At 42.4% G+C, this 25,262-nt stretch overlaps 1 protein-coding gene across 1 annotated transcript in view; it reads left to right on the forward strand.

Annotated features, from left to right (window-relative positions):
- agbl1 (AGBL carboxypeptidase 1) overlaps positions 1-25,262 on the forward strand; it is a 122,170-nt gene that overhangs the window by 34,350 nt on the left and 62,558 nt on the right. Inside the window, exons 13-17 of the mRNA XM_077596927.1 lie at positions 1,286-1,549; positions 5,246-5,329; positions 9,944-10,033; positions 13,312-13,460; positions 22,600-22,687. Coding sequence (XP_077453053.1) covers positions 1,286-1,549; positions 5,246-5,329; positions 9,944-10,033; positions 13,312-13,460; positions 22,600-22,687 — 675 coding nt within the window. The remainder of the gene's footprint in view (positions 1-1,285; positions 1,550-5,245; positions 5,330-9,943; positions 10,034-13,311; positions 13,461-22,599; positions 22,688-25,262) is intronic.

Below are 25,262 nucleotides of genomic sequence, written 5' to 3' on the forward strand. Positions count from 1 at the left end.
TGGCTCATGCCCAAAAGCCAGTTGGGATAGGCTCCAGGACCCCCAGACCATTTACAGGATAAAGCGGTTCGGAATATGAATGAATTAAGTAAACAAGTCTGGATGAAATGGACCCCTATCTTTTTCTGGTAAAACACTCAGTTAAACATTCATTAATTTTCTGTACCATACACAAGGTTCACAGGGGGGGCTGTAGCCTACCCCGGGCACACACTCATATCCAGGGGCAATTTAGATTGTTCAAACAGGCGAGTATGCATGTTTTTGGAATTTAGAAGGAAACCAGAGGACCTGCAGAAAACTCATAAAAGCCTGGGCAGAAGATACAAACTACACACGGAAGGTCCGAACCCAAGATTGAAACCTCGATCTCAGAACTGTGAGGCCAAGGTGAAAAGGACCTGTCCACCTGGGTGCCTCAGTTAAACATTATTACAGTAATCCCTCGAATATCACGATTATTGTAGACCAGACATGGCCGAGATAATCGAAAAATAGCGAAGTAGGGTCACCCTTATTATAAGTACTACCTTTTTTTCCCTTCAGTGCTGAGTCCTAGTAGCAAGAGTGGCTTCCGCTTACAAGTTTTAGCGTGGATTTTTATGAACTTTAATATATATATATATATATATATATATATATATATATATATATATATATATATATATATATATATATATATTCTTCAGTGCTGAGTCCTAGTAGCAAGCAGAAGACAGAGGAGTGGCTTCCGCTTGCGAGTTTCAGCATGGATTTTCATTTTTATGAACTTGAAAACATGTTTAAAAAAATAAAATGTAATTAATAGCAGAAAAAAATCGAGGGAAGACTGTAGTCATTCATTTTCTGAACTGCTTATACTAACAAGGGTAGTCGTGGGTTCTGGAGCCTATGGAGGCACCAAGCAGATCACACGATGAATTGGTGGCCAGCCAATCGCAAGGCATACTAATTCAACCACACACTAAAAAATACCTAGAGACAACTTAGAGTGTAGGGACAACACTGAGCTCCCCATTATTAGTGATAAAAAAAGAACAAAAAACAACTATTTTTTTTACAATGGATTTATGTATAATCAGTTTACCCGTAAATTTATATAATAATGTGATATTTTGAAAGGGAAAGACTGAGTAGGTTTTGTATAGTACATTGTTTTTCCTGATCAGACTTTTTTTTTAAATTATAGTATCATTGTGACTGATTGACACACCAAATGTCTTTGTACATCTTTTTTTGTTTTACCTATGATCATTGGCATTTGCCGCTTGATTTCTCATTTTAGGGAGGAAGCAAAGTCAAGTTTGACAAATGATGACCAGAAGGATAAAGAGGGAAATGGAAAATGCTATAATGCTGCCTTATTTGACAATTTAATCAACATACACGGTGATGCCATTCCCTACCATGAACCCAATATATATCACTCTGCAGCAATCAAAACAAAATCTGTTCCAGGATTCAGCACTCTTGCTTTCCCTGATATTTGGGGTCAGGTCTCACCATTAGAAAATGAACCTATGGCTCCCCGCAAGCCCAACATCCAAAGGTACTGTGGATTTTGCTGCCATCAGGCAAAAATCTCCCTTCAATTCTATTTACAGTCGACCCCCGCGGGGTTACTGACCAAAAATGGCCATTAATATGCCGAAATCATGAATATGTAAAATCCACTTAAAACTGCTCACAACTGTTTATTTTGATGTCTAAAACTCCATACACCCTAGAACCGTAACACTTGAACCATTTGACCCATTTGAGGATAGTTTTCAAAATACTGTTGTGCCTTAGGGTGAGGTAGAGGTGTGTGGCATGGGGTAACAAATTTAAACAACAAAAGGATTCTTGCATGCAAGCGTTATTTCTTCTCAGCACAGGTTAGTCACATACATGTCAGATAGTTCCCATATGGTGTTGTCATAGCTTCTAACTCAAGAGTGTCATGTTTTTTGGTGTCGGCTACGACGAAGTTGAACCCAGGATGCAGGAAAAAAGGCATTGAAAATTGCTGGTGCAAAAACTTAGGTTTTTAATAACAAAAATTCATTATCAGAGTAACAAAATAAACAGGGGAAGGACGCACACTGACAAAAAGAAAAAAAAATAACATGACTTACTGGCACAAGACACACACGGTAAATGTAGCAATACTCCCACACCAGATGTCACCAAACTCTCACCTTATATACACACAAAAGGCTAATCAAAATAAACTCAAAAAAGTTGGACATGAGAGGAGGGGAAACACGTAGTACACACATGCACAACAAAATCCCAACATAACGTGACAGAGAGCTTGCACCTTCCCGACGATTGTCAACATTCTCTGTTGACATTTATGTGTAGTAACATTCACGCTTATGCGGCATAGTTGGCATGAAAGCAAACCAAAATAAATGATAATTGACACATACTGACCAAGCAAAGTAGCAACGCTAAAATATATTGTAACATTGACAAGGAAGTTGTGATCGTTGTCCTGTTTTTTAATTATTTATTTGGATTTCATTAACAACATGGCTACACACAACCCAGAAAACCTTCGTCCAATATGTCCAATTGTCTGTTGCTGTCCCTCCTTTTGCTCACTGTGACGGTGCGTTCAACATTATAACCCGATTCATTACAATATCTAAGACACTGACTTGAGCGCAGAGAGATGCATGCAATTTAGATTAGACAGGAAAAAGGGGGAACATGCATTTTAAAGAGGTATATGCTGAAAATATTCTTAAAAAGGCCTCATTAGCGACGAGACAAGGCGGCGGTTTTAACATTTTATCTGACATAACATACGTACGTCTCTTCTTTATTTTGAATTTTATAAAATAAAGTTTGCCAAAAATGGAAATATACTCAAATTATTATTTTTTCCTTTCATTTAGCATTTTTGTGTTTAGTGCGACTAATACTCAGGTGAGACTTATAGTTAAAAAAAATTCAGTAGTAGGAACAACAAACTTATATGTGTGTATGAGAGTGTATATGTATAACAGTATGTGTTGTATACAACACCACAGTACGTACAATAGGCTTAACTCTTGGCTGATCTATAGAAATAATGGCCTTCGTTTTTTACTTGTTAGCGTTAGACATTAGCCTCGTACCCCCAACACTGCACATTCACTTTCTGTATTGGAGGATTTGAAGAAAAACGGAATCAACAAAGAAACTGAGGGTGCGTTCAGAGACATCAGCCAAAGCTTTAATGAAGAAGCACAGGATTCAACATCTGACTCCAGTACATATTGTTATTTCTACAAAGCAAAATTGGGCGTTAGTTTGAATATGAGGGGCATGTTTCAATTTGGTGTTGCAATTAAACAGTTTTATTGCTCAGGTGCTTGGGAATAATGGTGGGATTATCCTCAAAGTTCCTGGCAAAAAGGCCAGGGCTGGAGGGTCCTGCCCCTAACTCGAATTTATGAGAACTTGGATACAAGGCTGCACTGTAGAACAAAGGAGCACTGTGTTGAAAAGCAAATACAAGGATTGAGTATAAAACATAAAATATAAGTGTGAATACAAACATGATTTAAATGATAATGCAAAAAAGATGCATGAACAATATGAATAAATTAAAAAGTCTCATAGACTGGTGAGAGTATACATTTGAGTACATAACATATGACTGCGATCCTTCACCACTTTGTGGCTTCATTACATTGCATTTTTTATATTAAGTAGGAAAAAAGTTCATAAAAATGTCAAAATTCACACTGAAACACGCAAGCGAAAGAAAGGGGATTAAAAAAGAAGCTTCTTTTTCGGCGCTGAATTGAGTGGCACTCAGCGCTAAAGAAGAAGCCTTATTTCACCACAGAAGAAGAATGATCTAAAAAGGCAGAGAATGACGACCTCTCCTGTTTTGTTGCGAGTGAATTTCTTGTTGCGCACCTCACCTGTGGAGAAAGATTGAACCTCTTCCAGCTTTGTTTGGATTTTGAATCACCGTTGAAAATGCCCCCTTAACGTCCTGGCATCCAATGACCCCAAAAAAACGAGACATGATGACACTGACCGAAAAAAGGTGATGTTGCTATGCCAAAGGGCACAGCACGCCTTAGCGGCATAAATGAATCTACCGTACTCCTGTTGCACACATAACCTGTGGACAAAGACAGAGCCTATCCCAGCTTTGTTTGGATTTTGAGTCTCCGTTGAAAATGCCTCTTAAGCGTCCTGGCATCCATTGAGCCCAAGAAAAAACGAGACAAGATGACAGCGATTGAGAAAATGTTGATATGCTAAAGGTTGTAGCATGCCATTGCGGCATAAATTGATCTACCGTGCGTTTTACCAAGAATGAAGAAGCGAATATTCGGAAGTCGGCCACAATATCCTTTGCCGAGGTCAGTAAACAAGTGGTAACCACTATGAATTGGTAACAACGTCTCCAGGAGATTGATGACAACATGGTCAGAGCCTTTGAATTTGGCATTCGTCTTGAGAGTGAAGAAAAGAACTGGCGGTTGCCATGTTCCTTGTGTGCCGAAAACCTCTCGCAGAAAGAAGCTTATCCTGCTGCATACATGGCGTATCCTGAAGAATCCATTGATGGTCCAATGCCCCTTGAATCTGAAAAAGAGGACTTGGACTAAAGCTTACAGCTTCCTGTTTTTTTTAATCAAGCAAAGTTTAATTATTTACACTGTGAGTATGCTGTACTACTATATTTACATTTTGTTTACTCTATAGATTATATTTAGATACTAATATATTCGTCTTTTCATATGCCTATAACTATATATTTAATAGATACACTTCTTGATAATTGAACCTGTATTTTTGTATAGGCACGAAAACATGTAGTATGGTAGTTAGTAATAATAGGGGTGATCCTACTTCGTGATTTCTTGATTATCGGGGCTATTTCCGGTATATCTTATCCACGATATTCGAGGGATTACTGTATACAGTAATGCATTAGCACTTTGACAGTCGCGTCCTGACCTTTACCAGGCTTGTAGACAGCGATCTCGCATCTTTATCGGAAGTGTTCAGATAAAGACAGGAGCCCAGTTGAAATAGTTCAGGGGAAAAAAAACCTGCACTGACAAATATAAATTACTATATTATATACCCGATGACTAAGATATCTCAGTGGATTATTTCAGACACATTGAATTGTACATTCACATGTGTGCACAATCAATCAAAGCAACAATTTTACATTTGACATTTGACTTTTTTTCTAAATCTTCAATTAGTATTTACTTAGCTTTTATTTTTTTTATTTTGGCAGGCAGAAAGTGCTTGAAGATATCCAGCGTTTCTTGATGTTTTCTGATATCATTAACCAAGTGGTTTTTGACTTGGAAGACAGCAGGTAGGTAAACATCACACTTAAACATGAGCTTTTTCTATATAGGTAAGGTGTGTTGGCTCTTGTATATAACAACATTTGTGTATATTTGGGATTTCCGGAGATTAGGGAGGTTGTCCGGAGTCCCGGAGTTTGCGTTGCATTTTTGGAGAAACTCCTGAAATTATGAAGCAGTTGGCAGCCCTGCATTTATTTGGTGGCCAACATGCAACAAATGCAGTAAAGCTTAAAAATCATTAAATAGTAGGTGAAAAAGTAATTTAATGTGGTGTTCATTTATTTCCCGAGCATCAGGCGGGGGAGAGGTTTAGCCAATTGCAGGGCACAATGAGACGGACAACAATTCATGTACACACTCATATCTGAGGCTATTTTTGAGTGTACCACGGATGTTTTTGGAATATAGGACAAAAGCGGAGCACCCAGAAAAAACCCATGCAAGCCCATGGAGAACACGCAAATTCCACACAGTTTAGACCGACCAGGGATTGAACCTGCCACCCCAGAACTGTGAGGCATCATCTCATGTAATCTTTTCCCGCTTTATCCGAAGTCGGGTCGCAGGGGCAGCAGGTTCAGCAGGGAGGCCCAGACTTCCCTTCATCCAGCTCTTCCGGGAGTATACCAAAGCATTCTGGGAGACAGTCTTCCCAGCATGTCTGAGGTTGGCCTCGTGGTGTAGAGGTTCACTCGCCTGACTTCGGTGCGGGCAGGCGTGGGATCAATTCCTGCTGGTGGCCGTATGATTGGGGGTGTGGATGGTTATTTGTCTCTCTGTTTGCCCTATGGCTGACTGGCAATCAGTCTAGGGTGTAGTCTGCCTTTCGCCCAAAGACAGCTGGGTTAGGCTCTGGCAACCCTCGCAACCCTTTCGAGGATGAATGAATGAAAGGTGTTACGATCGCGCCGCGTCGTCGTGGCGCTATCCGGAATGGATTAGGACCCAGGCGCGGGAAGCAGGAGGGGAATCGAGGCAGTTAGCTTCAAACAACATCTTTTAATAAATCAACTGGGATCTGCAAATCAACAATGGCTTGGAACCAAAACGGCAGCATGCTGGGCGCATGCAGGAACAGAAGTTACGATTCGACAATGGTACTAGGACTCATTGATCCTCAAATACCTAAACAGGAAGCAATCGGCAGATTGACCGCAGCTGCTCTCTCTGACGGCACGTCAGGAGGGACAAACAGACCGCTCCTGACAAAAAGGATTCCCTATGACGCCTTTTAATAACGTTTCTATAATGCAATAAACAAACGTCGTCAAAGTGGGTGATCACATGACTCGTAAACACTTTTTCTGGATGTTTTTTCTATGAAGACAGAAAGTTCGTGAAATTTCTCCTGCATTTATTTGATGTTTGCTGTTGGAATGCTCGCTGCTTCCTCCTTGTCTGCGTTCTCGTTATATTCCTCCTGTATTGCCGAATCTTCCATTAACTCTAGAGAGTTCATTTTTATGCCCTTCAAACAACTTGTCAATGTCCTCATTGCTTACCACTTCTTTTCATTCGCACTGGTAAATTTTTTTTGAGGTATGATGAACAGAAGAAGCTGCTTTATCCAAACTTCAACAACAAAAACATCGTCAGAACTCCGAGACGACGAATGGCGGTCAAAAGCACAGAAGAGAACATGGATAGCGGTTGTTGTGAGACAGCCAATGAGATCCCAGTAGAGTGTAGTGAGGGTCTAAAGTGAGAATCAATGCATCCGCGACAATTTAAAAATAAAATAACGGATAAAGAAATGCATTTACATTTTGGAGCAGTTCGTAACCAGTATCTTGTTTCGTATCTCAAGGCCCTCATTTGCATATCAAAGCTTTCGTAACCTGAAAGATTTGTACGTAGAGGCATTCATAAGTAGAGGTATCACTGTATCGGCTTTGTTCTTGTTTTTAAAAGCATGAGGACGGTCAAACTTGTTGATTAGGGCTGGCTTCACCATGAAGCCAGGAGATCTGTGTGCAAGGATAGCACATTCTGTTCATTTTTGAATAAGAATGTTCGGGAAGACATCCTCTTCCAAAAAAACTTGTCTCTATCTATTCTGGCACTGTCTTGCTCGCGCGAGCTGGCATGCGCCGCCGGGTCGCTGGCATGCGCCGCCGGGTCGCTGGCCGACGCCGGTGTTTTCGGGTTGCGAGTTTCAGCGTAGTTTTAGATATTTTATGAACCTTTTTTATACTCCAGAAAAAAAATCTGCGATGTAGTGAAGCCCCAAAATAAAGCAGCATGAAAGTAATCATTTGGATTGGATTGGATAACTTTATTCATCCCGTATTCGGGAAATTTCGTTGTTCCAGTGGCAAGAGGGTGAGGATGCAGGAATAGGAAAGGCATTTTAGACATAAATAGATAGGTAATAGATAGGTAATAAGTAGGTCAAGAAATAAATACATGAATAAATATATAATCAAATAAGCGTGTTGCTTAGGACATATATACATACATACATACACATAAATGTACATGCATGCATACGGTAGGTCTTAACACAAAGCCATTTTTTTGTTAAAGAGCCTGACAGCTGATGGGAGGAAGGATCTGCGGAAGCGCTCCTTCCTGCAATGAGGGTGCCGCAGTCTATTGCTAAAGGAGCTTCGGAGGGACTCCACAGACTCATGCAGGGGGTGGGAGGTGCTGTCCATGATGGACATCATCCTGGTCAGCATCCTCCGCTCTCCCACTACCTCCACAGAGTCCAAAGGACAGCCCAGAACAGAGCTGGCCCTCCTGACCAGCTTATTCAGCCTGTTCCTGTCCCTCTCCGTGCTCCCGGATCCCCAACAAAGCACTGCATAAAACACTGCAGAGGCCACCACAGTGTCGTAGAAAGTCCTCAGCAGTGTCCTGCACACTCCAAAGGACCGTAGACTCCTCAGTAGGTAGAGGCGGCTCTGGCCCCTCTTGTACAGGGCATCTGTGTTTGTGGACCAGTCTAGTTTGTTGTTGAGGTGAACACCCAGGTACTTAAAATTCTCCACGATTTCAATGTCTGTACCCTGGATGTTCACCTGAGTGGTCTGTTGAGGATTCCTCCGAAAATCGACGACCATTTCCTTTGTCTTACTGGTGTTGATGTAGAGGTGGTTTTGCCTACACCAGTCAACAAAGGCTGTGATGACTCCCCTGTACTCCAGGTCGTTCCCGTCCGTCACTCGTCCAACAATAGCGGTGTCGTCAGAGAACTTCTGGAGGTGGCAGGTGTCTGTATTATGTTTAAAGTCCGATGTGTAGAGGGAGAAGAGGAGTGGAGAGAGCACTGTGCCTTGTGGGGCCCCCGTGCTGCAAGCTACCACATCAGACGTACAGTCCTGGAGTCTCACATATTGTGGTCTGTCAGTGAGGAAGTCGATGATCCATGCGGCTAGGTGGTTCCTTACTCCAGCCTCTTCCAGTTTCCCTCTCAGTAGAACCGGCTGAATGGTGTTGAAGGCACTGGAGAGGTCAAAAAACATCATTCTCAGCGTGCTTCCCGCGTTCTCCAGGTGTGAAAGAGACCTGTGCATCAGGTAGGTGGTAGCATCTTCCACACCAATGCCTGGACGATAGGCGAACTGCAGAGGGTCCAGCTCTGCATTCATCAGGGGGCTGAGGTGATTGAGGATTTATGCCGATAATGGCAACTGTTCAGATGATTATAATTTGTTTACGTTCATATTTTTTCCAAAAAGGTATTATTTTGCTTTTAGACTACTCGATTTGCATTTTTGTTGGCCATAAATATAGTGCCATTCCTTGGGTAAATTCAGGGAAATGATTGTTTAAGTAGTCAGACATTTTTTCAAGTAGTGCTGCTGGTAAACAGACAGATGTTATGAAATAAGAACTCAATGAAGTTCTTGCTTTTGTTTTAATGTAATAATATTTTTTTTAAATGATTGTAATTGATTATAAAGAAACAATAAAAAAAAATGCCAGTTTTCCTGATGTAAGAGCCACACCATTTTGTGGGGGAGATGTGCTTTTCCAAGGGGTGTTTTTTGATATAACCATTCGATTATTTATTTTCTTTGTGAATATGGAAATGTACTAAGATATCCCGCGGCCTGGTGGGGCAAATGGTTAGGGCTTCAGCCTCAGAGCTCTGGGGTCCTGGGTTCAAATTCAGGTCACGTTCACCTGTGTGGCATGTGCATGTTCTCCCTGGGCCTGCGTGGGTTTCCTCCGGGTACTCTGGTTTCTTCCCACATTCCACACTTCTTAGGAATGGCTCTAACACTCTAAATTGCCCCTAGGTATGGGTGTGAGTGTGCATGGTTGCTGGTCTCCTTGTGCCCTGCAATCGGCTGGCCGCCGATTCAGGGTGTCCCCCACCTCTGGCCCGGAGTCAGCTGGGATATGCTCCAACAGCCTCTGTGACCCTAATGAGGATGTAGCGTTTCAGAAATGAGTTGAGATGAGATTAAGATATCCCATTTGATAATATCAATATGAAAATCATATATATTAATAGCACGAACATAACGTTGCCAAAATAAGAGGAATGGTCATTACAACGTACCTGGCTGCTGAATAAGTGGAACAACCCATGTGTGACATTTAAAAAGAACAATTTATTTTATTTAGTTAAATTCTTCATAAAATGTCTAAATGTGTTGTTTTCTCAGTTTACAGTTTGCACATGACAAGCAAGGGACATTGAGGTTCTTTTCCAGTTTTGAATGTGGTAACCTCAGGAAGGCTATCCAGGTTCGCAGGTACGTATGCCCAAGAAAATCATTCAATAGTATAACTAACAATCTCTCCGAACTTTCTTCACAAGATGTGACCGAGAAACAAACACATTATGATTTATAGGAATGGGCAGTAAATAAATTGAGTACTGAACATGATTAACATTAACCTTTAATTGTTAATTATTTTTAAGGAAGAAAAGAGGTAGGGAAGGTGAGAAAAAGGCTACAAAATATGTTTTCCTGCTAAAGTTTGATTAACGATAAAATTCGTGGTGCTAAATAGAAAAGAAATTATCTAGAATTTACTTCTAATTTCATTAACCAAAAGAAATTATCTAGAATTTACTTCTAATTTCATTAACCATGTTAAATTACGGCATGGTGGGGGAGTGGTTAGCGGGTCGGCCTCACAGTTCCGAATTCCCCAAGTAGGTCAGGAATCTCTGTATGGAATGCATTAGAGGTGGTTTTATACCTTGACATACGAGTAACCTGACATACAAGCAATTTGAGATACGAGTAAAATTTTGAAGAAATATTTACCTTGATATACGAAACAAATTTTAATATACCAGCATACAACCTCCGCGAGAGGCTGCTTTTGAGAACATCAGCTCGCCGCAACTCCCTCGTGTAAACGTCTCTACTAGCAATTGGCGAAGAGTTGCATTTTTTCTGTCAGCCAGCAAAATGCTAACGCCTATGAAACACCGGAGTATCATTCCCCCGGGAAAACGACAGCGATGAACGTCGATACGTCCATACGTGAAATGACAAAAAATGCACTAAAATACTAAAATGAGGTAAAATCCACTTCCTAGCATAATTTATTGATTGAATACAAATACTGGAGCTTTTGAGAAATTACAACCAGGCCAGGGGGGTGATTTTTCCCGGGAAAATACAGCGATGGAAGTCAATGGTGAAACGCCAAAAATTAAACTGGGGTAAAATCCACTTCCTAGCAGCATTTTGTGATTAAATACAAACACTGGAGCTTAAATACAAACACTGGAGCTTTTCAGATATCAGAACCGGGCCCACAATTGAAATATTATTTAGGAATATAGCCATATTTGTAATTTTACTCACCAAAAATCCTTTTTACACAATATCCATCCTCCTTTCTTTCTTCCTTCTTTCCTATCGCCATCGAAGCTAATGATGAAAGTCGAGCCTGTCCTGTCATATTTCCGGCATAGTCCGTTTTGAAAATGGCATTAAATCAACACAACAATATACTATTTGCTTGTGGAGCTAAGTTAGCGCGCTGAAAGTGCCCCACACACCATTTTCCCAGCTGTAACAGGCTTGCTAGCTTCGGAGTTGACCGCCCTTTCTTAATGATGTCCATTTTTTTCCTGAAAAAGTCCGTCTAGAAAATAGCTTTGTGAGCAAACATAATCTATTTGTTTTTGCTTCTGTCGGCCATAGTGGGTGGAGTTTGCGATCTCGGCTGTCTCGGTACTGCTTTGGCCCGCCTACTAGCCAATCATAGTTTGTGAAAGCAATGACATGTCCCAGCCAGCAAAATGCTAACACCTATGAAAAATCATTGTGGGGTTGCCAACTCGAAATCTGATTGGTTAAAAGCAACAGTCTAGTTTAATGCAGCAGAGCCCGCAAGAACTGATTGTGCAGGCTTTGAGGCAGATCTGATCTGGCAACAAATAATGGCTGAAATGTGATTGGTTAATTGCTTCAATATGAAAACACATCTGGAAGCAGTGCAACCAGGGGAAAAAGCAATGAAAGGAAGCTAACAGACCATTTGGAATAATAAGTACGTATTGATGGACAAAATATAATATAATTCAGATATTTCTTAGGCCAGCAGAGAAGGCCTTGAAGGCCCTGGTGGCCCGCCACTGATGAACATATATATGTAAGATTGTAGCCGAGGGCTAATTTCCATTAATAGTCCATTGTGTAGGTTGAAGACAAACGATCACACATACTAGACACCAGTGGTGGGCCGTCAGGGCCTTCAAGGCCTTCTCTGCTGGCCTAAGAAATATCTGAATCATATTATATTTTGTCCATCAACACTTATGATTCCAAATGGTCTGTTAGCTTCCTTTCATTGCTTTTCCCCCTGGTTGCACTACTTCCAGATGTGTGTTTTCATATTGAAGCATTTAACCAATCACATTTCAGCCATTATTTGTTGCCAGATCAGATCTGCCTCAAAGCCTTCACAATCAGTTATGCGGGGTCTGCTGCTTTAAACAAGACTGTTGCTTTTAACCAATCAGATTTCGAGTTGGCAACCTCACAATGATTTTTCATAGGCGTTAGCATTTTGCTGGCTGGGATACGTCATTGCTTTCACCAACTATGATTGGCTAGTAGGCGGGCCAAGAGATCGCAAACTCCACCCACAATGCCGGAAATATGACAGGACAGGCTCGACTTTCATCATTAGCTTCGATGGCGATAGAAAAGAAGGAATAAGGAAAGGAGGATGGATATTGTGTACTGTTAAAATACTTTTTGGTGAGTATAATATGGCTATATTCCTAAATAATATTTCAATTGTGGGCCCGGTTCTGATATCTGAAAAGCTCCAGTGTTTGTATTTAAGCTCCAGTGTTTGTATTAAATCACTAAATGCTGCTAGGATGTGGATTTTACCCCAGTTTAATTTTTGCCGTTTCGCCATTGACGTCCATCGCTGTCTTTTCCCGAGGAAATCACCCCCCTGGCCTGGTTGTAATGTCTCAAAAGCTCCAGTATTTGTATTCAATCAATAAATGCTGCTAGGAAGTGGATTTTACCTAATTTTAGTGCATTTTTTGTCATTTCACTTATGGACATATCGACGTTCTTCGTTGTCTTTTTACCGGGGAAATGATACCCCAGGCCCGGTTCTGATGTCTAAAAAGCTCCAGTATTTGTATTTAATCAATACATGCTGTTTTCAGCTGGATTTTACCCCATTTTCGGGCAATGTTTGCCCGTACGCCATTGACGTTCATCGCTGTCTTTTCCCGGGAAAATCGCCCCCTGGCCTGGTTTTAATGTCTGAAAAGCTCCAGTATTTGTATTTAATCATGAACTGCTGCTAGGAAGTGGATTTTACCCCATTTTTGTGCATTGATTTATTGATTAGAGCCATGACATTATGTTCTTCATAAGTGTATGTAAACCTTTGACCACAACTGTATGTGACCATTAGCTCCTTTAATAGATTATTGGATTATGAATAATTTTAGTTTTTAATGTAATACTTGGAAATATATGGTTCTCTTGCTGATGTGTTCATTATTGGTATTGTTTTGATCTCTTTTCCTCTGTAGATATGAATATGACCTAATATTGAATGCAGATGTCAACTGTTCTCAGCACGCTCAGTGGTTTTATTTTGAAGTCAGTAACATGGTGCCTGATGTTCCCTACCGTTTCAATATCATCAACTGTGAGAAGAGCAACAGCCAATTCAACTATGGTGAGAAAAGTGGTGATGCAAACATTCACATTGAGGAGAATCATTCAACAAAAACTCATTAATTTGGATATGTTCTCATGTGGGTTATCATCAAACAGGTTTGGAGTGTTTGACATGAGGCCAATCTGACAAAAAAAACTGCTTTTCAACGTTTAATCCAGGCAATCAACTTTTTAACAGATGTTAGGTGCAAAGCCATCCAATATTTATTGCACTACGACCGACACCAAAACTTTCGCAAACAAAATTCTGCTGTTCCCCGAATGGAAAAATGAAGCATTTACTTTGAAATAAAAGTATCTATAAACTGAAAAAAAAGGTAGAGGTACTTGATGACAGTATCTACTACCACATTTACTCGCACATAAGCCGTATTTGTCGCTAAAAAAATGATGACTGAAACCAGGGTGCGGCTTACATGCACATAAAAGAGTTGACATGCACAAAACTGCAAGGTGACAAACACGAAACACCATAACACAATAATGGCATGGGGCCTAATTTATTTCAAAATAGAGACACAATAAGCACTTGACCAGTGAGACACAGGCACTCATTAAATGCTGTAACACCACCTTCAGGTCAGAGGACAAGTTACAATACAGCGCTGCCAGAGCAGACCCGAAGAGAGGCATTAAGAAGGCCAAGGCAGCATATACATTCACAGAAAATAACCCAAAGAAGCTGTGGCAGGGAGTACGACACATTACCAATTACAATGACAATAATAAGGTGTTTGTTAACACAGATTCCTTACTAGCAGAGGAACTGAAAGATTTCTTTGTCCGCTTTGAGACTGGCAAATCAGATTCAGTCTCAACACATCCACCACCTTGCAGCGGTACGCTGAAGCTTCAGGAACATGAAGTGAGACGGGTACTGCGGACTGTGAACACCAGAAAGGCTGCTGGCCCTGATGGGGTTCCTGGGAAGGTGCTCAAAGCCTGTGCTGATCAGCTGACTGGGGTTTTCACAAAGATTTTCAATTGTTCCCTGCAACAATCCATCATTCTCTCCTGCCTGAAATGGGGCACCATTATCCCTGTCCCTAAAAAGCCAACCATTGACAGCTTGAATGATTACAAGCCAGTTGCACTTACGCCTGTGATCATGAAATGCTTTGAAAAGTTGGTCGCCCGCCACATTAGGGATACAATCTCTCCCTCAGTTGACCCTCACCAGTTTGCTTATAGAGCAAACAAGTCCACTGAGGACGCAATCACCATAGCTGTACACACTGCACTGAGCCACCTGAGTCTGCCTACAGAGCTGAGGTCAACAAACTATCTTTGTGGTGTTTGGTGAACAACCTCACACTAAACACCACGAAAACAAAAGAAATAATCCTGGACTTTCGAAAACGCAGCACAGATCTGGCCCCACTCTTCATAACTGGAGTACGTGTAGAGAGGGTCCAGTCCTTCAAATTCCTGGGGGTACATGTCACGGACAAGCTCTCCTGGTCTACCAACACCACGGCAATGGTGAAGAAGGCCCAGAAGCGTTTTCCATTTCCTGAGAGTACTCAGGAGGACCAACTTGGACACTAAGCCTGGTAACCTTCTATAGAGCCACTGTGGAGAGAATCCTGGCATACTGCATTACAGTTTGGTATGCTGGAAGCATATTAACGTCCTTATGATATTGACTCTAATAACGTGCTTTTGATTCATACAGTATCTCAGAAATACCACGTGCGGTGATTTTTCTCAAGATTCTAAAGTAACACATTTGTACTCCCTATTAAAACCATGAATAAGGAGGGGAAAATTGTGAATCAGAGGACAGCTTATACACGAGATATTTTAAAATTTAACAATTTTAAGGCAATTTTAAGGGTGCAGTTTAAACGCGTGGGCAGTTTATATGGGATTAAATATGGTAATTATATAGTTATTTTCCCTGCCATTTACTTTATTTCTCAATAGATATGTTATATTATCATTCCATTACATTACATCTCCAGGCGGAATAGTTTATTTTTTGTTGTTGTCCAATGCTCTACACAATTTCATAGGGATCTGCATGTACTTCACTGAGATAAGGGTGATGTGGTGTTGTTTCCTCAGCTGTGCTGACTGTCACCCCACCAAAAAGTCTGCATGTTTAGGCCAGGGTTACCGTAATTTACAGCACAGCGGGAGTTAAGCTCTGACTGTTTCGTCGGGAGTCATAAATCCTCTAACGCTGATGCCAGGATGTGAGTCTGAACTCACTTGGGTGTGACAATCTCAGCTTTTCACACCACCATCCCTTAGTGTTTAACTTTCCACCCTGTATACACAATCAAAAGTCTTTAATTGCTCGAGAGAAACCCCGGGAGGAAAAGTTCGAAGCAAATTAAATTCGTCTGAATTTAGTCATTCAATTTCATCAAACTCAAAATCTTACTACCTGGAGATAGCCAAACAGCTCCTGTATTCAAATTCCTATATGTAATAAGGCAAATCATTATTACACAGAAAAAAAAAACAGTAACATGTCCTTTCGACCATATTGATAACGCAATAACAAAGTACATTCGTTAATCCATTTGTCTTTTGTATCACTTATCACAACGGAGTTTGACATAACAATCAGTGGGGCTTAAATAGACTGACATGGGTTGATGAGACAATTAGGAACACCTGGGTAACACACGAGGGAGCAAGCAGGGAATACACTTGAGGCGGAGAAACGACAGCTGAACAATAATGGGCAATCACTCAGACAGGATACCAGGGGGGAAAAAGCATTACAAAACCAAGCAAAAATATAAATTATAAATTACATGTTGCTATGACTGATCTCCATGGTATTGACAAAACATGTGGGATACTCTCCGAACATTCAAATTCACTTACATTAAATTCCTAATTTTCCTTTCAGTTTTAAATCTCAGCAAATAATGCTTCTCCTTTTTGTCACCATTGCATTTGGAAGGCTGATCTTGGAATCCAAAATTATGCTATGAGAATATTCATCCTCTTTTTCAAATTGATAGATTTAACTAAATATCCCCCTGTGGGTAATGAATTCAATTCAATAAATAATTTGAACTTTAAAATCTCCTGAAACTCATCCACCCAAGACAAAATCTGGCAATTTATGACTGAGGCAAAGATTTAATTTGCACGCACATCAGTCACGCCTGCCTTTTAACTAAGATGAAACAACAACCACAGCGAGCACCGCTTCCTTGTATCTTTTTGACCAACGCCCGATCCATCACCCACAAAATGGATGAGTTGGAACTTCGAATTGCTACCAACAGCTTTGTTAGGAACTGTAATATTATTCTCATCACAGAAACGTGGCTACACCCGCATATCCCCGACGCTGCGGTATCGCTAGCTAGCCGAACGCTTTTTCGGAACGACCGTTCAAAAGAATTAACAGGCAAACGCAAAGGAGGAGGACTGTGCATGTTTATACATAATGAATGGTGTTGTGACAGTAGGATCATTGACACTCACTGTTCCCCGGATTTAGAGTTATTGGCAATACGGTGTAGGCCCTATTATTTACCGAGAGAGCTAACGGTCGTCATGGTAACGGCTATCTATATACCTCCGAATGCTAACGTTAACACGGCACTTAACCTCCTGCTAACGGCTGTAAACAAACAACAGCTTGACCACCTCGATGGAGTTTTTATTGTCGCTGGTGATTTCAACAAGGCGTGTTTAAAGACTGTTTTACCTAAGTTTATTCAATATGTAAATTGTAATACTAGAGGAGACAAAACTCTTGACCATGTCTATTCTAAAATCAAACATGCTTATAAAGCCACTTCCCTCCCTCACCTAGCTGGATCAGATCACCTCTGCCTATCTCTCGCCCCCGCTTACACTCCACTCCGGAGGCAAACAACGCCACAAATAAAGATAATAAAAACTTGGCCCGAGGACGCACTCTCTCAGCTGCAGGACTGTTTTTCCCGCACCAACTGGGAACTTTTTGTACACGACAACCTCCAGGACTACACGGACTCTGTACTTTCTTACATAAAAAACTGCATTGACAACGTCACTATAAATAAACGAATACGGGTTTTTCCTAACCAAAAACCCTGGATGACCAATGAGACACAGGCACTCATCAAATGCCGTAACACCGCCTTTAGATCAGGGGACAAGATAAAATATAGAGCTGCCAGAGCTGAGCTGAAAAGAGGCATTAAAAAGGCCAAGGCAGCATATACTAAGAAAATTGAGGAGCACTCCACAGAAAATAACCCAAAGAAGATGTGGCAAGGAATACAACATATTACCAACTACAATAATAATAATATGTTTGTTAACGCAGATGCTTCACTAGCAGATGAATTGAACCGTTTCTTTGCCCGCTTTGAGACTGACAAATCAGACCCAGTCTCAACACCCCTGATATATCTGAAAATACAACTTCAGGAGCAGGTCAAGAAAGAGTGAGATCAATTTAAAAGTAAATAGGTTTATTACCGGACTGCAAGATGGAGAGAGTGAGCTCTAACAGTGGAAGACCGCTCAGCCTGGTGTCCTTGCAACTCTCTCCGAATGAACAGTGGGTCAGTCTTTATATAGGCAAACAGAGTATAGTATAGTTTCTATGACAACGACCAAACTCTGGGCAAAGTCCGGTTAATCAGTGTCAAGTCTCCATGACAACGACCAAACTCTGGGCAAGTTTCTTATGACAATTATGTTTTCTATACTTACAAAAACTGATACAATATGAACAAGCAATTCCCAAGCGACTTTGTCATTTTATCTTACAACCCCCACCACCACCCTGCAGCAATACACTGACGTTCCCGGAACAGGAAGTGAGACTGGTAATCCGGTCTGTGAACACCAGGAAAGCTGCTGGCCCAGACGGAGTACCTGGGAAGGTGCTCAAAGCCTGTGCTGACCAGCTGGCTGGAGTCATCACAAAAATTTTCAATTGTTCCCTGCAACAATCCATCATTCCATCCTGTCTGAAATCTGCCACCATTATCCCTGTCCCCAAAAAGCCAACCATTGACAGCATGAATGATTATAGGCCTGTTGCACTCACGCCTGTGATCATGAAGTGCTTTGAAAAGTTGGTAGCCCGCCATATCAGGAATACAATCCCTCCCTCAATTGACCCTCACCAGTTTGCTTATAGAGCAAACAGGTCCACTGAGGATGCTATTGCCATTGCTCTTCATACAGCACTGAGCCACCTGGAACACCATGGTAACTACATGAGGATGCTCTTCATTGACTATAGCTCAGCCTACAACACCATAAAACCGGACATTCTGACTGACAAACTCTCCCACCTTGGACTATCCTCTTCAATCTGCTGCTGGATAAAGAACTTCTTGACCAAACGACCACAGACTGTTAGACTTGGTCCCCACCTCTCTTCCTCCATTACACTGAGCACTGGCTCCCCTCAAGGCTGTGTACTGAGTCCTCTTCTGTACTCCCTGTACACATACGACTGTACACCCACCCACCAGTCTAACGCCATCATCAAATTCGCTGACGACACCACTGTGGTCGGACTCATCTCAGGGGGATGAGTCGGCCTACAGAGATGAGGTCAACAAATTGTCTTCGTGGTGCTCGGTGAACAATCTCACACTGAACACCACGAAAACTAAAGAAATAATCCTGGACTTTCGCAAACACGGCACAGATCTGGCCTCACTCCTCATAAATGGAGTATGTGTCGACAGGGTCCAGTCCTTTAAATTCCTGGGGGTCCACGTCACGGATAAGCTCTCATGGTCTACAAACATCACGGCAGTAGTGAAGAAGGCTCAGAAACGACTCCATTTCCTCAGGGTACTTAGGAAGAACAACTTGGGCACCAAGCTTCTGATAACCTTCTATAGAACCACTGTAGAGAGCATCCTGGCGTACTGCATCACAGTGTGGTACGCTGGAAGCACGGCGGCAGACAGAAAGGCCATGCAGAAAGTGATTAACACTGCCCAGAGGATTGTCGGCTGCTCTCTGCCCTCAGTGGAAGACATTGCCAGCCCTCATTACCTCAGCAGAGCCAGGAACATCATAGGGGACCCTTACCACCCTGGTCACAATATGTTCCAGCTGCTGCCCTCTGGCAGACGCTATAGGTCCCACAAAGTACGGACAAATAGGCTTAAGGACAGTTTTTTCCCTACATCCATCAGAACTCTAAATTTGCGGTAACATAACACATTCCTTTCTGAGGTAATATGATAAGATGTTTGGGTGGTGATCTGCCTCCTACTAGCTAACTGAAGGTAAGTGAAAGACAGTGAGAGGTAAGCGACCTGTATCCATAACAGCAGAATGCCAAATTACAAGTCCGTGACTATCACTTATTTAGGTCTTTTGCCGAGTAAACACAGCTTATGGAGAAGCACCACCAATTTCGTCACACGCAGTTTCTGGGTGTGATGACAAGTAGGCTTTTTTTGTTGTTGATAATGACGACAGGGCCTATGTCCGATTATTATTATTATTATTATTATTATTATTATTAGTGCACAAATAAAAACAAGAAACAGACAATTAAGTAATCAAAAACTAAGAAATAAATGAGTGTTTATGTGCCGCGTTGTTTGTGCAGTTTATTATCATTTAATACAGGAAATTGCAATTTTTAATGATGGGAGCAATTAGCTGAGGTTGACAGGTACGTATGTTAATAGGTTCAGTTATTCTGGTTGAAACACACATGTAAATAGTAAAGTAACAATCTGTTTCTGAGACACATACAGTCAGAGTAAAGTCAATGTGTATCCCCATCACTGTATGAGTCATATTTATCAGTCGTCTAATTTTCCCTGTCCAGGATTTCCACCCTTAACCAGTCTCGGTCACCAGACTTGACCACACTCTGTTTTGAACTGTCAAATACCACACATAATCTCCACCATAATCTGATGCTTTAGTTGTCTTTATAGGACCCACTGCAGTAGAGGTTTTCAAGTACATTCTTTCACAAGGTATAGTAAATGAAGTGGTAGCATTGTGTGGCAAGCATATCATTGTGTGAGTACTCATTGCCTTCGGAATGTCATCTCGAAAAATGCTAAGAATTCACTTTCAGTAGGCAATGTAATGTCGTTCGATAGTCTCCCTCGTTTTAGTCTTACTCGTCATGTTGATCGTTTCAAACTGTTGTAACAAGGCTCAGTCTCCCCAAAAACCTTCAGTTTTTTTTTCCAATAAAAATGGAGACCACAAATACCATTCATTCATCATCATTCATCTTCCACACCGCCCATCCTCAAAAGGGTTGCGTAGGTTGTTGGAGCCTAATCCATCTGATTTTGTGCGAAAGGCACACTACCCCCTAGACTGGCCAGTCAGCCGTAGGGCACACAGAGAGACAAACTACCATACGCACTCACAATCATACCACCACTCGTGGGAATCGAGTCCGTGTCTGCCCGAACCGAAGTCAGGCGAGTGAACGTCTACACCATGCGGCAGCTACCACAAATACCACATGGATAGAAATATTATTACTATACCCAACAAGCTATAACATTTTTCAGCCATGTTGGAGTGGCCATTTTGGTCAGTGACTTTGGTATTAGTCCCCTTTCATTTTTTATTGAGACTTTTTGTCTTTTGTACCTTTAAGCGATTCAGTCGAGATAACCTTTTTGCAAGGTTTCAATTCCCGCTGGTGGCGGTATGACTGTGAGTGCGGATGGTTGTTTGTCTCTCTCTGTGCCCAACGGCTGACTGGTGACCAGTCTAGGGTGCAGTTTGCCTTTCGCCCGAAATCAGCTGGGTTAGGCTCCAGCAACCCCCCCCCCCCCCCCCAACCCTTTCGAGGACACGCGGTATGGAAAATGAATAAATGATTGAATAATCTGCCAAATTAGCTTCATCAGCTACTTCCCATTGTGTATTAAAGTGCAATTCAACTTGATCAATACATTGTGTCCATGGCCTTTTTGTTTCTTCTATGCATTTCTTTAATCTATTCTTTATTGTTCAATTCATCGGTTCTACCAATCCCACCGATTGGGAATGATAGGAACAATAGTTTCGTAAAGACACTTGAAACAATGTGACCATTTTTTTCAATTATAGTTTACAAAATGAGTTCCATTATTATATATAGTTTCTGGAAAATCATACCACAGAATAATGTCCTTACACATTGCTTTAGCTACAGTTAATGCATCTGATTGTTTTTCAGGAAATATTTCAACCCATTTTGAAAAAGCATATATGACAACTAAACAATATTTTTTCCATGACTCAATATAGCCACTCATCTGGAATTTTTTGGGGAGAAAATTGGCTTGCCTTCTCTGCTCACAAATATCCCATTTTGCAATTTAGCTCCTTCATCTGTCCACCCTTTAAATTCCAATTGTGTACTTTGTTGTTGCATTCTCATCAAAATATCTCATCCAATCTAATTTTCTGAACTGCTTTATCTTCGCTAGGGTCGCGGGCTGCTGGAGCCTATCCCAGCTCACTTCGGGCCAGAGGCGGGGGACACCCCGAATTGGTGGCCAGCCGATCGCAGGGCACAATGAGACTGACAACCATGCACACTCACACCCATACCTAGGGGCAATTTAGAGTGTCCAATTAGCCTACCATGCATGTTTTTGGAAAGTGGGAGGAAACCAAAGTACCAAGAGGAAACCCACACAGGTATATCGACCAGGACTTGAACCCAGAACCCCAGAGCTCTGAGGCCAACGCATTAACTGAGAGAGTTGGGACATGCATCTCTATGCATGTGTGGACGGTGTTTGACATGATAACAAGTAGAGAGAGGTTGATTGACCCTTTAATTAAGCATGGTTTGACAACAGACAGATGGCTCGTCTACACCTTCTGAAACCTGTGAAGCCAGCTTAATTTTTTCCTGGTTTTGAAGTCTTAACTATTCATTCATTAATTTTCTGTACGACATATCCTCACGAGGGTAGTGGGGGGTTCTGAAGCCTATCCCAGTCGACAGGCAGAGGGCAAAAAAAAGATGGCTAACTACCCATGCTAACACTCATACCTAGGGGCAATTTAGACTGTTCAACCAGCTGACATGCATGCTTTTTGGGGATGTGGGAGGAAACCGGAGTACCCGGAGAAAAATCCACATAAGCCCTGTAAGAACATGCAACATCCACACAGTGAGGACTGACCTGTGATCGAACCTCTTTTCTGTTTGTATACTATAGGAATGCAGCCAATGCTATATTCAGTACAGGATGCACTCGATGGTAAACCTCATTGGCAGAGATCTGGAGAAGACATTTGCTATTTCAGGTAAGACTGGTCTACTCATTCATTGATCTTTACCTCCAATATTTTTTCCTCAACAAGTGCAAGGAGAAAACCTATCTGGATAATGTTTATTCATTTATTTATTTATCTGAACTACTTATCCTCACAAGGCTTGCAAGGGGTGCTGGAGCCTATCCCAGGTCACTACGGGAACCAGGCAGGGGAAACCCTAAATCGATAGCCAGCCAATCGCATGACACAAGGAGATGAACAAGCATTAACGCTCACACTCATACCCGGGGGCAATTTAAAGTATTCAACCAGTGTACACTGCATGTTTAGGGGATGTAGGAAGAAACCAGAGTACCTGGAGAACACACACATACCCAGGGAGATCTTGCAAACGCCACATAGGAAGGACCGTCCTGGGATTGAACCCTCGACCCCAGAACTTTGAGGCTGACTGGCAGGATCAACTAGGTAACCTGGTTGCCAGTGGGGAATGCACGCGCAGCCGCCTTCGCCGCCCTGGGCGTCAGCCGCCACTGCTTGCTGCCACTCGGCCGGACAGCGTGGGAGTCGATCAACGCATCGATAGCGTCGGAAGGCGGGTGGTGACTTAACGACCATCTACGCCACGACTCAAAGTTCAGGATAAGGTGGCTGGTGCCTGTCATGATGGCAACCTCAGAACCCGATGGTGGACACCAGTGGCAAGGTGTTGTCAGGCTGTAGGAGATATATCAGGCCTTTTTAGCCCCTGGGATTCCCAAGGCAGCTGGCGGTTACCGGATGGCCAAGCGGCACAGAGCTCTGGTGGTCTCTGAAGCAAAAATCCGTACAATGGAGGAATTCGCTTGGGCTATAGAGAACGATTTCTGGGTGGCTTCAAGGACATTTTGATCTACCATACGACGTCTCAGGAGGGGAAAGCCGTGCACCATTCACAGTGTTTAGTGTGTGATGGGGCACTGCTGATCCCAACTCAGGATGTAGTGAATCAGTGAGCCGAATACTTTGAAGACCTCTTCAAATCTTCCCACGTGCCTTCCCATGAGGAATCACGGCCTGGGAAATCTAAGGTGGATTCTCCGATCTCTGGGGTTTAAATCATTGAGGTGGTTAAAAAGCTCCTCGGTAGCAAGGCCACAGGGGTTGATGAGATCTGTCCGCAGTTTCTAAACGCTCTGAATAATGTGGGGTTGTCTTGGTTAACTTGTCTCCTCAACATCGCGTGGATATTGGACATAGTGCCTCTGGATTGGCAGACTGGGGTGGTGGTGGCCTTTTTAAAAAGGGGGAGAGGAGGGTCTGCTTCAATTATAGGGGAATCACATTCCTAAGCTTCCCCGGGAAGGTCTATTTGCGTCTCATGGAGAGGAGGGTGCGCTGGGAAATCGAATCTCCCCTTCAGGAGGAGCAGTGTGGTTTTCGTTCTGGCCCTGGAACAGTGGATCAGCTATATACCCTCAGTAGGGTTAGGGGAGTCATGGGAAATTGCCCAGTCAGTTTACATGTGCTTTGTGGACTTGGATAAGGTGTTCGACTGTGTTCCCCCTGGGGTCTTGTGGGGGGTTCTCCGGTGGTTTGTAGCGGATCCCTGTAATCCCTAATAGCCGAAGTCCCTCTATAACCGGGGTCAGAGTTTGTCCCCGTAGCAAGTAGCAAGCCGGATCTGTTTCCAGTGGGGGTTGGACTCTGCCCGGCCTGCTCAATGTCACCGATTCTGTTCATAACTTTTATTGACAGAATATCTAGACACAACCGTGGCGTTGAGGGTGTCCGGTTTGGTGGCTACAGTATTGCATCCCTGCTTTTTGCAGATGATGTGATTCTGTTGGCTTCATTAGGCCGTGATCTCCAACTCTAACCGAGTGTGAAGCGGTCGGGATGAGAATCAGCACCTCCAAATCTATGACCATGGACCTTGTTCAGAAAAAGTTGGCATGACCTCTCCGTCAGGGACAAGATTCTTCCCGATTTGGGGGAGTTAAAGTATCTTGGGGTCTTGTTCACGAGTGCTGCTTCTGCAGTTTTGCGCCGGAGAGAGGGAAGTCGGGGCTTCTCTACTGAAGCTGCTGCCGCCACGACCCGACCTCAGATAAGTGGAAAAAGGTGAAATTTAGCGCAATCCACACTTAAGGTTTTGAAAATGTGCTGTACTGGATAGTACAACACAAGGTGGTGTTCCTGCTGCACTTTATTCCCTTTTCACTTTGTAAAAACATTAAAGTAAAAAGTATAAAGTACAAAGTAAAGTAAAAAGGAATGTGTTAAGAAATATTAAAATGTAATTAAAAAAAGATAGAAAGGCTGTAAAACACAAAAAACAAATGAGTGGCAGAGCTACTGCCACTGGCTGCCGCGTGACGGCGCCATCTTGGAAAAGGACCAATAGTGTCCCCATGATGGGGAGCTTCTGCAGACTGTGACCAAAGTAGAGGATATGCAGAGTCACTCTTCCAAGCTTATCCGCACAGTTCCTCAGTAGTCTGGAGCTGAAGAATCAACAGTAGCAGAGTAGAACCCCTCAACTCCGTTTCCGGCCTGGTAAGCGCCGACAGCTCTTCCATCTTATCCCATGATGGAATGGTTGGTCTGAAGAGTCGTTTCTTCT

Source organism: Stigmatopora argus, chromosome 3 (assembly GCF_051989625.1).
Source record: "Stigmatopora argus isolate UIUO_Sarg chromosome 3, RoL_Sarg_1.0, whole genome shotgun sequence".
NCBI lineage: Eukaryota > Metazoa > Chordata > Actinopteri > Syngnathiformes > Syngnathidae > Stigmatopora > Stigmatopora argus.